At 39.4% G+C, this 16,490-nt stretch overlaps 1 protein-coding gene across 4 annotated transcripts in view; it reads left to right on the top strand.

Moving 5' to 3' along the window:
• The window catches only part of FHOD3 (formin homology 2 domain containing 3), a 417,107-nt gene extending 402,405 nt beyond the window's left edge, over nt 1–14,702 (top strand). For 3 of the 4 annotated variants that reach the window (XM_055800337.1, XM_055800338.1, XM_055800336.1), the window contains one exon: nt 8,665–14,702. In XM_055800337.1, the coding sequence (XP_055656312.1) occupies nt 8,665–8,747 (83 nt within the window). In that variant the 3' untranslated portion in view covers nt 8,748–14,702. The remainder of the gene's footprint in view (nt 1–8,664) is intronic. The other variant, XM_055800339.1, reaches the window with a different exon arrangement.
• Nucleotides 14,703–16,490: the final 1,788 nt, after the last annotated feature.

Here is a 16,490-nt window from a genome sequence, read left to right as displayed (position 1 = left end):
AGTACTTAATGAATGGTTTATAAATACAACTGACCACAGTAAACTGTATAAATTTATATACCTGATCAGGGTGAGGCCCGCATAGTCCCATATCTCATCTGTGCCAGAGGCCAGCATCAACAGCTGTAGGAGAATAAACAGGAGAGGCAGGATTAGTTGAGTAACCTATAGGTCTCACCATGAGTTTTAATAGTTGTAAATCAGTGTATTTATTTGAAATGTAAGGATGAATAGCTGGTTCCATTTTTTCAGTTTTTTTCAGTTGTAATTGGTGACATATATAATTGTGATTGTTGATATTAATACCATTTCTAAATAGGTATGCATTTATTTATGATTGTTCAGTTTCTGCTTTACAATGTGTATTACATTTGTATTTATAGCTTTCTTTAAAGGTAACTGATCTTGACAGACAGGGATAGACATCCTGCTTTTTAACTGTTCAAATATATAGTACCTGTGTATGTGTTTTGTTGGCAGTCTCCATGAGTTTCAAAGTGTACCTTTCATGTCTGAAGTTTGTTCTAGAGCGTTTGCCTGGTCCTAGCACTGTGAAAGTGAAATTGCCATCATTCTGTATAGTTCTACATCATCTAGCTGTCAAAACAAAAGATTTTTTGAAAGTTTGGTCTAAAAATTACTAAAAAAAAAAAAATTGCTAGTAAAAGATGCTTAACTTCATTTTTCAGTCGCTGTTTTAGAGAAATCTATGAGTCACTTCTATAATGAGTTTCATTCTGATACAAGTTATTTGTTTTGGGATTGATATCCTTAAACTTTGTGCTTGAAACAGTTTTATTTTTTATATAAGGAAAGTCAGATATAAAATTAACCCAGCCTGCACCATTAAGTATATTCCTTAACTTTGCATTGGATTCCAGTACTGGTATTTAGAGATACTGTGGAATCTAGTATTTGCTCAAAATTGAGCAGCATTGTTTTAATACAGCAACTGAGAAAAAGGTGAAAAGTCATTGCATTGATCTGAGAAGTCAGAATTAAATATGGCATGTTTACAAAGAATAGGTATCTTTTCTCCCTGTTTATTTCAGTACACAGGTGGAAGACAGAGATGTTGACCACTACACAGACATTCACATGCACATGTATGTTACATTACCCAAGCACAGAGGACATTGTGTAGGTACAGGGAAATAAACTGCTGCTGTTATGGGTTGCCCTTAGTCATTTTAAAGTGGCTGTCACCTCATGGGATTAAATGCCCACCAGACACGCTGCTCTGTGGAGGAAGAGGTAGCCACTGCTCAGGGTTTGCTCTTAGCAGAGTGCATCCTGGTAGCAGGTGAGGCCTGTGTTCCATCAGGATCCTACAGTGTAGGCAGACCACTGGCATTTTCTTCTGCTGTGTCTCCAGCGCTGGGAGAACCAAAAAGAGGGAGTGCTCTGCAGCTTGCCATGGGCTTCCAGACAAGGATTTACAAGTGCTGGAATTTCTCTGGCCATCTCTTCTTGGCCAAATGGTGTTTTCTTTATTGCAGGAAAGAACAAGCAGGAGGTAATGTGGGAGAAACTGACAGGACATGAGCAGCTGATAAAGAGCAAGTGATGTCAGTGTGCATAAGAGATAAAGCTGGTCATGTTCCCAAGTCACAGAATATTGGTATTGACATTTTCTAGATAAATACTTCTGTTACGGTATACACTTTTGGTACTTTTTCAACTGAAGTTCTGTAGAAAAAAACTCATTTTACCTCATTTGTTTGCATCTTGTTTGCATCTTGCAAGAGATACAAGTAGTTGTTTTCACTTTTGCCAGTTTTCCATTCACTGCATCGGTGAATTCATCGACATTAACCTCTGTTGTCATTTTAGTTGGCATATTTTAAAGGTATATTTCAAGGGTTTTGAATCCTTGGCACAGGATTCATTCCCAAAAGTGGGATATATAAGTTGTAAGTATTAAAAAAATATGTATGGTTAAGTTGCACACAGTTAGCCCTAAGTTGATAGGATATGTATTATGTTTGGTTTATTCTCATATTGAAGTGGTTTTCAAGTTTATCAGTGGTCAGTAATTTACTCCTTATTTACATCATCCTTCCTTCCTGAAAGATGATGATTATTTTCAGCATCTGAGCAAGAAATCAGCAGCAGTGAGTTGCTGGCTGACAAGTCACAGAGTTGTTATGGAAAGCGCTTCATTTGAGAGTGAGAAAAGACAGGGAAGTACAGGTCTGCTTTTCAAGTTGCTTTACAAAAGAAATACAGCAACAAAAGCGATCTCTTATGTGGCATTCCAGAAGAGCATCGCGATATCACAGCTGCCAAGGAGAGCCCTCTGCTGCCATGAAGGAGTTTAGCACAAGGATCTGTAAAGGCAGGAATTTGACTACACTTAGATGCGAGTGTCAAACCTGTTTGGAGGGAAGTCTGTCTTAGAAGATGGACAAAAATGTTTCACACAGAGCTATTCGGAATTTATCTTGCCCCATTACTATGTTTTATATATATATATATATGGCCTCCTGTAGGCAGTATAACACTACCTGATTAGCATAATTACAATATTATTTTGATCATAATTATTTTTAATCTGATGACTCATAGAGATGATGCCTTTTACTGTTTTATTTCCCAGCACAGATTCCCAGTGGAGATAATTAAGTTGCTGTCCACAGAGCCCGAGTGTTCAAACATGGACCCACTCCTCTGCTGGGTCACTCTCCAACAGACAGCTCTATGTTCATAAACCTGAGCTACCCCCTTGGAGGGTCATTTTAAAATTTCAAATGGAATGTAAAGGATGCATGCTCAAAACACTTGTGTTAGGCGGCTTACTTTCTGTATCCTATCTGCCTTTTTTTGTCCTGTGCATTGTTAATGTATAGTCTGGTCTTGAAAATAGCATATAGTGCTTACATGCAGACTCAGTTGTTGGCAAGCTCTACACTCTTGATGCCTTACCTGTTAATAGTGGAATCACTTCTGACTGATAAAGTTAAGTGGGAGAAATTATGAAAGAGATGGCAGCAGGATTACTTTTAGTAGTAACGTTTTATAGTGGAATTCACAGAAGTCCTGAAAAATAGGGTTTTCTTTTTCATAGAAGGCTTTCAAAGAAGGAGTTAAATCTTTTTTGCTTTACTGTTGGAACTATGTAAATGACAATCTGTGAAATACATAAAGTTGGAAAATTTAACAGTTTCAGCTACACATTAAATATTACTTTAAAACTCATATGTTCTTCACGCAGCCCAGATTCTCTAAAGCAATGTTATTTTTTTGTTCTCTATAACACCTGGGATATAAACCACCTGGAGATGAAACACAAGTTAAACTTCCCTTACCAAATGCTACTTTGTCGTCTTCCACTGCTAGACGACTCTTTCTGTCACAGCCACCATAAGTTACACCTGAAGATGGTTGTGAACTACAGAGTTTCGTGTTACAGAGACTTGTGCCATCTATGAAGTGTGGACAGGACTCAAAGCAAAGCTGCAGGGCAGTAATAAGTAATTATACATCGTTTATTGGAGCTTTCTATGTAGCTGACCCAGACAAAGACCACATTTCAGCTGGCTGTGCTTCCTCAGAGAAATGCACGCTAAAGTCCAAAAATTCACCTACAAATCCCTGTAAGAAAATATCTACATGTAATGTTTTAGTACTTTTATTAAGCATTTAGGCCTATTTGCATTAAGCAATGATATATGCATAATTAAACATAAGTACAACTTAGAGCAATAGTGACATAAAAACACAAATGCAGAAAAGGATTAAAATAAGAGAATATGAGCAAGACTGGATTGAACTTTTGAGTTGAAAATTGCCATAGCTGGATTCATTGAAGTCCAAGAGAATATGTTAACTGTAAATATATGAGAAAATAGACTGTGCAAGCTGGGTGTGGGTAGGTAACAGAAAATAAAACTAAGATATATGAAATTAAATGAAATGATGGAACTAGCCTGTACGGCCTCTCATAATCTGCCCTTCCTGCTGTCCTTGCTGTGTAAGTCTTAGCCACCTGGAATTTTCTTCATTCTAAGTCATCAGCTAGCAGCTGCATTACCTTTGCAGCTGGTACCAAAAGAAAGCTGTGTCTGCCACACCTTTGTAATAGGAATGACACTAATACTGTGACTTCTTGAGCAGCAGAGTGGTCATATCTCTTCTGCATTTCAAGTGACTCATCCATACAAGTGGAGACACACATGTCAAAAAACATTGCAAATGCAAGAATAAACAGCGCCAGCCAGACTGATCTTTACTGTTCGTGGAATCTTTATTAAAAAAAATAAAATAAAAAAAAATAAGGAAAGGGAAATTAGGAACATTATCTGCTTTTTAAAAAGAAAATCAAACTCTAGATAATTATATTCTCTGTCAAAGCCACAGGTAGGGAATTACTCTTTTTTTAAAACACTCCCAATGTATTGTGAGGGCTATGTATCTGTGTAGATTTTGACCCAATAGGCAGAGTCAAATTCATCAAGTTCATCATAAGCACACTGCATTCTGCCAGGATATCAAATAAAATTCTAGATTTCCTGATTAGCAAAAAATATCACACCCTCTGACCCCAGAAAAACAACATTTAGTTTCTTGGTTATGGGATCTCAGCAGGCCTTGCTTGTGACCAGAGTAAAGTTATTTTCTCTCTATGTTATGTTTCTTTAGCAAATGTTTTAAAAATTGCTTCAAGAACCTAGAAGGTCACTTGAAAGTCTTATTTTTATTGTCACTGCCTCCAAAATACATTCCATAACTCAGTTTAATGTGATCTGAAGCAGGCCAAGACTTTTACAAGCCAAGATACGTCTAGTACAGTTAGAGACACGACAGAGTTCAGTAAAGAGGGGAGAGTGAAAATCTAGTTTGAGAAATGTAATTTTGCAATGCCTGTAAAACATGGAAGGGAAATACCTCTCTGTATTCAGTTTTGATGACTGAATGTGTTCATGAGCTTTCCTAAGGTAGAGGAACCCTACCAAGTGCTTTGTGAGGACATAGACAAATGTCTGAGGATATCTGTTTAACAGCATGTTAAGATAAGGTTCACCCACCTCCCAGAGCGGTCCCTGCTCCTGTCAATAACTCAGCTTTCTCCTGGCTTCATCACTCACAAACCTCCATAGTTCACAAGCCAGTGCAGAGAATAGTGAGGCTGGAATTTGTTCCTGTGTGACTCATATGCATCCATCCACTGTATCTTCAAATGAGGGAATTTACTGTAAGTAATTTTCACTTATTACATGTAATTTTTACATGAAAGGCCCCTTTATCAGGCCACTTTCGTCTCCCTAAATACAAATTCCATCAAACTACAGGTGGACTCATCGGTGTCAGACTGGCCTGTTGCATTGCAGGGACAAGAATTCACTTATCTGAGTCTCGACCATGATGCTGTCAGCTGTTATCCTGGTTGCCTGTTGATGGTGGACAGCTTTAATCTTGCCAGTAGTCACAGCATTTTGCAGTATTTGGCCCTACATGCTTAGTTTATACAAGTCAGCGTCCATCAGTGAAAAGATTCTTCACATCTTTGCTTTTTAATAACTATTTTCTTGACAATCTGTTATGACCGCCAAAGACCTACATTGCTTGGAGGTCTTTTCTTCTAACTGCTGGCCTTGAAAGCTTAGGTTACTGGCATATCTTAAATTGAAGCTATCTTTCTCTGTATTACAAGACAGCAGAGATAAGTTAGAACAATCAGCTGAGGGATGCAGGGGGATTGTTTTGTTTAATTACAGCTGTGTACGTCCATGCAATTCATTGAGCATCGTCATTCCTACTTGTTTTTCAGTGGCACAAAAAGTCCATACCTGAGGTTTGACTCTGTTGTGCGAGTCATGCAGAAAACCCAGAACAGGGCACTTGTCACATGCTGCATACAGTATTTCTTTTTTTCAGTCATCCAAGGGTTAATAGACGAGATCCTCAGACTAAGATTTTCATATGTTTGATGGGTACGCATCTGGAGATTCAAAGAGAAACCTTGCTTATGTAAAGAAGACTTCTTAGTTTTCTTCCTCATTTGGCCATGAAGATGGTTTCTACCATGATATTTTAACTCCTGACTGTGACTTCTGAATATAAACTCCTCTAATTTTCTTCAAATAGGCCTGTATGTTCTCATAAATCCATTTGGCTTTTCCTAGTAAACTAGTAATCCTGTCACTCAGGATGATGGAGGAATTTAGACAACTGTATACTGCTTGGTGGGAGTTAGAGGCACACATTTCCCTTTCAGTTGCTAGACAAAGTCTCAGCCCAGATATTTGTGCAGTAATAATTGCACTGACCTAAAGAAGGCCATTCCAGAATTACATTGTCATAAATAAGACCAAAATTTTGCTTATTCCAGTACATGATCAGTGTTAGCAGAGCACCCCAGTTCCTGTTAAATGTTTGCAAACAGGATTAGCGATTGCTTTCCCTCACTCTGCCTGTCTTACCATCTGACAAGAAAAATAACTTTGTTTTACAGTGGTGATTGTTCTGCGTTTGCAAATATGAGGGATTGTGGTCCCAGAGAGCTGGGGATGTGTGTGAGAGCAGCCATGAATATGTTCGATTTGAAACTTCTGCAAAAGTGTCTGAAATGTGGAGATTTGTTCTGCATTTGGTTTTCCAGTTCACATTTGCCTGCAGTGAGAAGGTGTAATGTCATCTAGAGAGTCATCCAGTGAAAGTTCAGTCTCCTGTACACGTATTTATTTAACATGACTCTGCTACCTGGTGGCCAAGCTAGCTATGGTCTGTGTTTGTCTGCATGTGGTAGAGGGTACAGAAAAAAAAAAAAAAAATGTTCAGGGGAGAGAAAGTGCAGGCAGCTAAGTGGGTGAGCTGCATGGGGAAGTCTTTGCTTTTAGTAAGACAGAAATATTTCAATTGCAGCTTTCTTGGATTTGTTCTTTCACTCCTGATATTGTTCATTTTGATATAGAAATAAGCACTGAGTGATTCACTGATACTTTAAGACCCAAAGACATTTCCTAGCTCATGTCTAGAAATTAACATTTGCCACCGTGGACATTTGGGTATCAAATCTGAGCAGTATAAAAGTGTGCCAGTGTTGAGGACTGACTAAACAGTCCATGTTGGGTATTCCACACCACGGACACCGGAGCATTTATTTAAATATGTTGCTGTTCTGGTAGTACTTTTTGTGTTTCTTAATCTCACCTTTATCAGTTGCATTTCACCTTGTACTGCTTTAAGCTAAGCTTTGTTAAACTTGGAAGGTGTTGCTGATCAGTTTTGTAGGAAAAAGTGGGTATTATAAAAGGCTGCCATGCAGACTCCTAGCGGTGATTAATAAGTGTGCAAATGCTGAAGGAAAAAGGAGTGAGCTTTGAAGAAAAACTTTCAAGTAAGTGTTTGATAAGGAGGAACAGTTACACATGTGGCACACTCAGCTTATTTGATTAACCTTAGTAACTGATGAAAGCGGTTTGACTATCAAACATAGATCACGTTTGTTCTACCTGCATGGTATCAAATGTTCAACCGTGCCATATTTTCCTTCTCTTATCCTCTGACACTGACCATTCCCTCCTCTCACTCCTGCTAGACCCTTGAGTGTGACCACCCAGTTTCAGCTACATGGACTGAGTATCTCAATAAGTTTGTGGTCTTAATTTTGCTAGATGATAGCAATGCAAGAAGTCCTTAACCACTGTTTGCAGTTGGTTTCTCTACTAGTTTCCTCTAGATTTGATTATTTTGGGGCTCTGGATATATTTTTTTCAACATAGATTTGTTGTTTATGCTTTGCATGCAGCTTAAACTTCTGAATGTGCGTTTTGTACCTGAGGAACATCAAAGCGTGGAGTGAACACCCCATTTATGTCCATTAAGCCCATCCACCTGAAAATCATGGCACCAGTAAAACTAGGAGGACGCTAATGCTCAGTGTATGCAGTCACATAGTCACTTGTTTCTGAATAAAAAAGGCTATCAGAAAATTTAAAAGTTTTATGTCAGGGCTATGAAGTCAGAACACTTCATAGAAAATTTAAGAAATGAGATTTAGTCCTAGATTTATCATTTAGATTCAACTAAAATGCTCCAGACTATTAATGGCAAAGATGACCCAAATGGGTCTAGGGTGGGGGAGCATTACAGGAGAAAGGGAAGTGTGTATGAAGACAGTAGTTTTAATTATTTGAATTGACTGTAAAGTAGCCACATTTTTAACCTTTTAACTTCTGGGTGGGTTGGGTTTTTTTACACTTGTAAAGGCTCATGTAGGATTTTATAGTGTAAATTCAATTGAGCCCTATAGAGATCCAAAACCTCTTTAAAAAATCTTTATGAAACTATAAAATAATAAGGCAGATGATCCTTTCTGTAGACTGAAAATCACTTGATACAATTTCAGATAAAAAAAATCCTAAAATTCCTTAAAAGTTTTTGTTGACTACATGTCAAATGACAAAATGTCTTTTTGCCTGATTTGAGTTGCTGGGTATTTGATGCTCCCATGGATTTGGCACAGGGCATTATTCAGTGTTTCTGATCTTGGGGCCCTGAGCACACAGCAACTTTTGATTTGACTCAGCTTGCATGTTAACAGGTTTTTTTTCAGCTGAAAGTCTTCATGTAATTATCACTTCTAATTGTTTGCATTTTCTTTGGATTTTTGTTGTTGCTGTTGCTGTTGTTGCCTGCTTTTGGAACTTTACAACTATCCAGTGAGAAGGACACTAAAGAGTGGACTAACACCAGAAGAAGCCAAAGCACTGGGCCTCATCAGCACCTCTGAGATGCAGGTTTGATGTCCCAGAGGTGGCGACAAGAGCCATTCATCTGAAGCACATAGGCTGACAACCCTTTGGTGAGGCATTCACTTGCCAGCCTCCTCTGCTGCTCCCAACATCCTGTCCTCCGATAGTGCGATTTTAATAAGCAACAAAAAGCAACCCCCCCCAGCCAGGGCAGAAGAAGGGTGTTCTGCAGCTCAGCACAACATCCGGACAGTAACTGAGGAAGTATTTGGGTGCTTGTAGTTGAAAGCATACGGCTTCTTCTTCTCGTGGTGTGTTGATGTGGGTAGGAGGGGGCTCTCTCTGAGTTAGCTGTCATTATGTGAGCTGTGTTTACGTTGGCTTTCCTTGTGCCCTGTTTTAGTCATTGTAAATGTATGGCATTTTGTCAATGCGAGGAACAGTCCTTAAAGAGGCAAAATAACCCCTGTTACAGCAACACCAATTTTCCTGAAGTAGATTCATTAAGCAAAGATGCACAGTCTGTGCAACCCTGTGGTTTGTTGGGGGTTTTTTGTTATTATTTTGCCACCAAAGAATGTAAAAATGTATGTGTACCTTTGTAAATGTACAGAATGAATGTGTGGACATGTGTGCGCGTATCTATACACATACAGTCATGGTGTGAAATCATGCTCTTGCTGAAGCCAGCTGGACCATGATTTTCGTGCTGGGGCCTTACTGTTCCACCTGGACAGGAGGAAAATAATGTCTTTTTGTAGGAACTCAATGTTATTCAATGGGATTCACCCTGTGGGGCAGGAGATGGCCTGCAATACAAGTGGAAAGTTTAGGATTCTGAATTAATATGTATTAATCACACTCATACTGTACATAGCAGCATGCACACAGAGGAGAGGACACAGAACACCTCCCTCTCGTTGAGCTATGGCTGTACTGTGCTTTTGTACAGTTTCAAAGAGATCTATGCCAACAACTTTATGTACTAGATAAATGCATTCAGATGCTAAGATCAAGAAGTTTTGTTCACTTGCCTGTGCCCTTCATGCTGCGTTTGTCTGCTGCAAGATAATGTGGTGATGATTTTATTTCAAATTAGTGGATCTGAATATGAAACAGCCCTGCTAAAAGGCTGCTGCATTTTTGCTGTTCTTTACTCTTTTTGTGATTATCCTTGATGAAAGTGGAGAGGGTACCATGGTGAACACTCCAATATGTTTGTCCTTATCTCACTGTTTTATAACTGACTTTTATAACTGCCCTCAGCATGTGTGTTTGAAGAACCTTTAGTCGTCTTGTCTGCCTTTGCAGACATACACAGCAGTGAAGATGAACTCAACACAGTCACCCTAGCCAGTGCTGAGGCACTGTGAAGAGAACTGCAAACAACGGTAATGCAAAAGGGAACTTTTTAAGCCAAAGTCTGTATATGGCCAATTGATACTCAAGGATGCACAAGACTATCTCTTTCTGTTGCCTTAGCCTCTAAGATTAAGGGTGTATCTGCACATCAGTAACAGCTGAGGCTTCCTTCAAGCTAGTTAAGTGGGGAACTGCAGCAGTTTAGTCATGGTAACAGGGTTTGATTTTAGTTGCAAAACACACTTGAAAAGTAGGGTAAAGTAATAGTCTATGCTGGGCTCCTAATGCCGTAGCTTTGTTGCTTCTGGCACCTAAGCTAGGTCAGGTACTGCAAGTTATTCTACTCTGCTCTCATTAAGGATGGGATAATTACTGAAGATCGTTCAGGATACTTGAACCAAACACAGTAAACCTTTGAAACTTTGGTCATCCATCACAACACATTGAGCACAGCATCCGAGTGATGAAAAACGCAGATAGTTGACAACACTGCAATGAGTTTTGCAATTGAATGTCCTATCTATACTGTCCACCCTCTTGATCATAACATTTAATTCTTTATCTGGCAATGCCTTGGATCTTCATGTTTCAGGGTCCATGGGGTAGAAAGGTGCTAATGAGCAAGGATTCTCAAGCACAGCATTGAGTCTGATGTGGTTTTCCCCTCACCTTGTTAAAAAGTCAATTTTACAAGTAGGGAGAAGGCAGTAGTTGTATAATTAATAAAATGAATCGTGTATTTGAAAGCTATGGAAAGAAGGAAGCTGGTTAGGGAACAGAAAGAAGTGGCATATAATTAATTTCACTGTCATCAAGCAAGACCTACAAGCATCTGGATTTTAAAGTGGAACTTTATATGCTGCTCACCATTATGGGCTTTTAAAATCTCTCTTAAGGATGCTTAGAACAAAGGAATGAAGGTAATGGGGGTTTGTGGAGGTCTTTGAAGTCTGAAACAAGAGGAAGATACCCTGAATGTAATGGTTATGTTGAACTGTGATACTTGCTAAGTGAGAAAAGAAGCAAAAATGCAACAAAATGCATTTATGCCAACAGAGGTCCTGTATTTGATTGGAGGGAGAAAATCAATCAATTTTTTAAAACAGAATAATTAAAATGTGCTGAATGTGCAAAGTAGGTGGCTGTTGGTGACCACTTGCTAACAGGAAACTAATTTGTCTTTCATTTAGACATAGCTCAGCATCTGTGTCTGAAACACAATAGCTGATTAAATACTCATAGTTGGGTATATGTATTTTTCAAGAATTGTGCAAAAAAAGTGCAAAACTTCATATGCCCCTTATGGAGGAGAAAATTAGATATGGGGAGTGGGGTTAGAATAAGTTCAGGAAAAAAAGCTGGTTTCTTTCAGATTCTCTGGATGCAACTGTCTTAATGTGAAGCATATTCTTCCTTGTCTATTTTTCCATTGTGTTTCTTTTTCTGTTCCTGCTCTGTATGTGTAAAACCGATACCATTTTTTTCTGAAGGATAACTTGGTCTTGTTTATGCAGTAGTGTACAGTCAGCTTCATTCCACTGTCTAAAATGTTTATTGCAACAAGGTCATGAAACACAGTAACAATGCAAGAACTACAGAAAAGATTTCCATTTTGGTTCCTAGTAAAAGTGGCACAGTGGCCCAATGTGCTAATCTGTATGGTGGCAGTATTTCCTCCAGAGTCTGCTGGCGTGTCCTGACTGTGGAAATAACATTTGTTCCCCTTCATCTGACTGCTGGATCCCAGATGAATTGGAGGAATCGGTTATATTTGCATGCCTCTGTCTGTCTGTCTAATCAGGTTGTAACCTTCAGGTTTTGAGTTGCTGCCTGCCCCTCCATCATCGAAAGAGCCCACTGTAAGGAAGTAGCAATTGTTTTAAAATGTGTGTGAGATGTGGATCGGTTTTGTGACAAGTATAAAGGTCTTGGAAACACAATGTAGTAACACATGTTCCCATTTCTCACTTAGAGCTCCGTGAAGGCTGTTTTTAAACACTTGCAGCCATAATAACTACCTCTCTTTCTCATAGTACCAGTCAGCTGCAAATGTAGCACTCAGAGTTCTGTATCTCCACCGAGCTCTCAGAGTTGCTGCTGGTGTTCATTCCAGCACCCATCTGCTGCCAATAACTTGTCTGTCCGTCTACCAACATAATGCCTTCCCAATTTGGATGCTGAGGTAAACTTTAGCATATGAAATGGCCACCAAAGGGAAACTATCCTAATTTCCTTTCATCTCTCTTGGTGTTTAGAAACAGACTGCATAGCAATACTTTGTATTCCCTTGCTCCCAGCTGAGGGATAACTTTTAGTAGCAGTTATATGGCTGCGGTGAAGAAACACCCCCAGGGAATGCTGTGTGCCACAATCGAGAATGAAAGATCCCTCACAAAAATTAAATTCATCACTCTTCACCTTTCAGTAAGGCCAGGCACCAGACTCATGGATTCCAGATGTTTTATAGCCCCTTGGCTGCTATGTGTGACCCTTCTGTTTAGACATAGATCCCTGTCCATAATCCAAAATCAACAAAAAAAATGCTGGTTTAATGAGGGTCTTTCTTGCTCCAATAAATACTGGAAACAGCATAAAAGCAGTGTTCAAAATACATTGCTTTTTCTCTTTTGACCCTCTTTTATCATAAATCTCTGCAGTGATCGACTCTGTCAGCAAAATAAGGCATCAGATTTGTAGGTAGACAAGACTGGCTTTTACCTTCATAGAAAGTCATATATATATATATACATATATATAGGTAAGAGTTCATGCCCTGATTTAACAGAAATTGGTTGTCAGAGTCTTGGTGTGACTGAACAGCAAGGGCCTCCTGCAGGGTGCTCCGTTCCCCCTCAAGGTACTAGATAACGTGGCAGGCGAGCACCTTAAATCCCCAGTGTGCTATGCTCTAGACATACCCTGGCAAACGCTAAAAGCTACTGACAAGTCACAAGTGAGGGCTGCAGCATCTCCTGCAAACCCGAGGAGCACAATGCCACTGTAGGTGCAGTAAATATTTCCTCGTATCGGGCACCGCTCTACGCCGGTGTCCCTGGTAGTGTAATAACAACAGCGAGCGTCTGCCTAAAACGCTTTAGAAACATTTGGCTGGTGGTAGTAGTCTGGATTCAGGTGTGTGTACACTGTGTGGTTTTTGTTTTTACAATGCTTTGATTTCACTGAGATGAATGGGGACAAGGCAATGGCCTACCAGTTTCACACCCTTTCTCCTCCCGCTACATCTCGTAGGCAGGCGTACACGCTGCCTGCCTCGACCTAAAGGATGTGCAGGGACATGGTATCAGACAGAAGCACGAGCATATTCCTCTCTCTTTCCCACTCCTGTATGCTCACTGCACATGTACCACTCCTCTCATCAATTTCGAGGTGGGTTGTGCGTGAGTGTGCAGGCAGAGCCTGACCCTGTGTGCTGGATGATGGCCCTGCATTTCCAGCATCGGGACGCAGGAAATACTTGCCTAAACTGTAAGGACTACAACTGTTGATGTTTCTCCAAAGGAAAAACTGCCAGGTACTTACAGGCTCTGAAAGAAAATAAACTGAAGCATTTTCATAAGAGAAAATATGTGGTTATAGGCAATTCTTGAAGATGATTTGCAAACACTCAAACAACCTGTAAGGCTTACCTTCCTTTTTTTTTTTTTAATAGGGCAGCAATTGGCTCAATTGGCATTTCAGATACGATCCCAAGAAGTTTTTGGCAAGCAGTGTAATAGTTACATAGCAATTAATGCAAGAAGTTTCAGAGATGTTCTATAGTTTTATGTTTACGCAAAAAAAAAAAAAAAGAAAAAAACGAAAAAAAATATTTTTAATTAGTCCATTTCACATCGAGTGGCATAGAGATATATTTTGTTTAATCACTATCTAATACAGAGGCTTCTGTGAAAGAAAAGGTTTATTTGTAGCATTGGGTACATTTCTCCTTTTTAAAGACTGTCTACGCGTATAGTGTCCTTTTTTGTGAGCTGGGAATTGTAAAAAAATGTAAAGTAGAAAAGGATGTGTTTCTTAGGCAAAGGAAAAATACTGTAAAATTGTGTAAATGTCACTACTCATGTTTTTTCATGTTTTGTGTAGCATAGTGTAAAATAGGCTTTCCAGCAGTGTTATTCTGTGAATTGTAATTTAAAAAACAAGCCATGCATGGGCAGAGATATTATCTACAGGTCCTTTTGGTTGAGTTTTTGTTTTTGTTTGTTTTCTCATTCTAGGTTAATTTGTTTTATGTTAAATTTAATTGCCCATAAAAGCGCATTTTTGTTTCTCGGTTTTATTTCATAAAGAACTTGAATTACTCTTTAAGATTTTACTACACACAAAGCTCACCTACCATTTGTGTTGATCCTTCAGAAGCTTTTTCACATTTATTCTAAACCAGGGGATTTTCTTTTTAACACACCCCTCATCTGTCTCTTCTCCCCCCACTCTCCCCACTTTACTGTCTGGAAAGATGCAATCACACTTTTTTTTTTTTTTTTTTTTTTTTTTTTTTTTTATCCTGTGCCATGCAGGGTCAATATGGAAAACTGACCACAAACCTGTGTCCAAAATTTCTTAATATAAGTAGTTAAATGGCTCACCTCTACAGCATTATGTAAACACATCTTGCAATAAAGCTTTATAAAGCACTGACTGGGCTGGTTCTGGTTTTGTTGATGAAGCCAATCACGGGAGCTTCGGTGGGAAATGGGTGGGAAGGGGTAATGGGTTATTTTTTTCATATCCTCTAAGTATCTGCAAAGCCACCATGTGGACAACAAAACAGCTGCCATTAAGCCATCTGGGTGGTCTCATCATAAAAAACTGATCTTTTACCCCTAGTTTCACAAGTTGAGCCTAATTCCTAATCTTGAGTGAAGAAAATGAAAATGTGTCTCTGGTTCTCAAGGATTTCAGTAATCCAGCCCTACAAATCCTCACTAAACATACAGGGTTACTGCTTGCTGCCATTGGCTTGGAGTTGGTTCCTGCCTTAAAAATACTCTGTGCTCAGAGCACATTGCGTAAAGGTATGAGATTTATAGAAGCAAATATAAATAAAATGAAAGACTACCTGTGTGCAGGGGAGCGTTTCAGATTGCATCTGCATCAAGATGTGAAACACTCCATGTCTGCCAGGGCTTCATAACTCTGAAGGTGGCCAGTAAACGAGACATGCCTTTAACTTGGCTGAAATACATTTCATGCATCACTGTGGAATGTAATTTTCTGGTGGCCATCTATGAGTGCACCTGGACAGGCAGTGGTCTTGCAGTTTTCTTTATTTGCTGGTGTCTGATTCTTTCTTTTCTTGCAATTTCCCCACACGTGAGAGAGCCCAAGCTGACAAATGGGATGTCCCTAGCCCTGTGGAGGGTGACCCGTAGCACAGGGAGTCTTGCACCTGCTCTGAGTGCAGGTTCGGTGAGTACAATGAGAAGGGGGTCAAAATGACACACAGAAACTTAAAATGCTCAGATTTCTACTGCTGGTCCTGCAACAAACTACTCCAAGTCATTGGTCTTCAGAGCTGCACACGTAATAAAGTCAAAGTCCATTATTCAATGACAGCTACACATGTTTTCAGAAGCATCCTCAAAGGTAAAATAGGTTAACGGAGAGTCTGAGAGAGAATTTTTACCTATGGTTTCAGAGATTGTAGGAGCTGATATAAAAAGCTAGGTATGTAAACCTCCATAGGGAAAAACACCACCTTCCTCCTTTTTAATTAGTTTTTAAAGCTATTTCAAATAAAAAGTTGCCTTCTGGGATATGGCTGCATCCCTGAAAGAGCTGCTTAGCATTCCAGATGCACTGGTGTAAAGTCTAGAGGATGAAAGGCTACTAGCCAGAAATGTGGTAATGCTTTTTAAAATAAATATATAAACCAAGTTTATTGGCCAGACACTTCTCTTTTCTATCACAGCATATCCATTAGCAGTTCTAAATTCCAGATGTGCAATGACAATGCGTACATATATTTTTCAGACCTGGTGCCCAGTCAGAACTTTTACGTTGTCACAGAGCAGCCTCTGGCCTGTAGTCAGAGAACTAGTAAGTATGCAGATTATCCATTGCACAGCTGCGTGCCCTGGTTTATAGATGCTTCAGAACAGTTTGAGAACACACAACTAAAGAAAAAGATGCATTTTTTTCCTATTATAACTTCTCCAAGTTTTCTGATGGGAACGCAGTTTGGAAAATGGAGAGAGCTGTTCTTGAAGCTTTACCTCTTGTGAGTTTCTTCGCAGGAAATGAAGAATGACGGCTGTACTTCATTAGTCAACTATCTGATGAGATGGACCTCTGCTGGGAAATCCCGAAAGGAACACAGTCTACGTGAGGTGTCATGCCAATAAGGGCCTCTATTCCTGGCTTTTCCTGAACGATTTTTGAGCAGGAGCAGGACTCCTCCATCTGTGGAGGTAT

This window comes from Falco peregrinus, chromosome 3, assembly GCF_023634155.1.
Source record: "Falco peregrinus isolate bFalPer1 chromosome 3, bFalPer1.pri, whole genome shotgun sequence".
Lineage (NCBI taxonomy): Eukaryota > Metazoa > Chordata > Aves > Falconiformes > Falconidae > Falco > Falco peregrinus.
The sequence above is the reverse complement of the archived record's forward strand: the minus strand, read 5'-3'. Positions and strand labels throughout refer to the sequence as shown.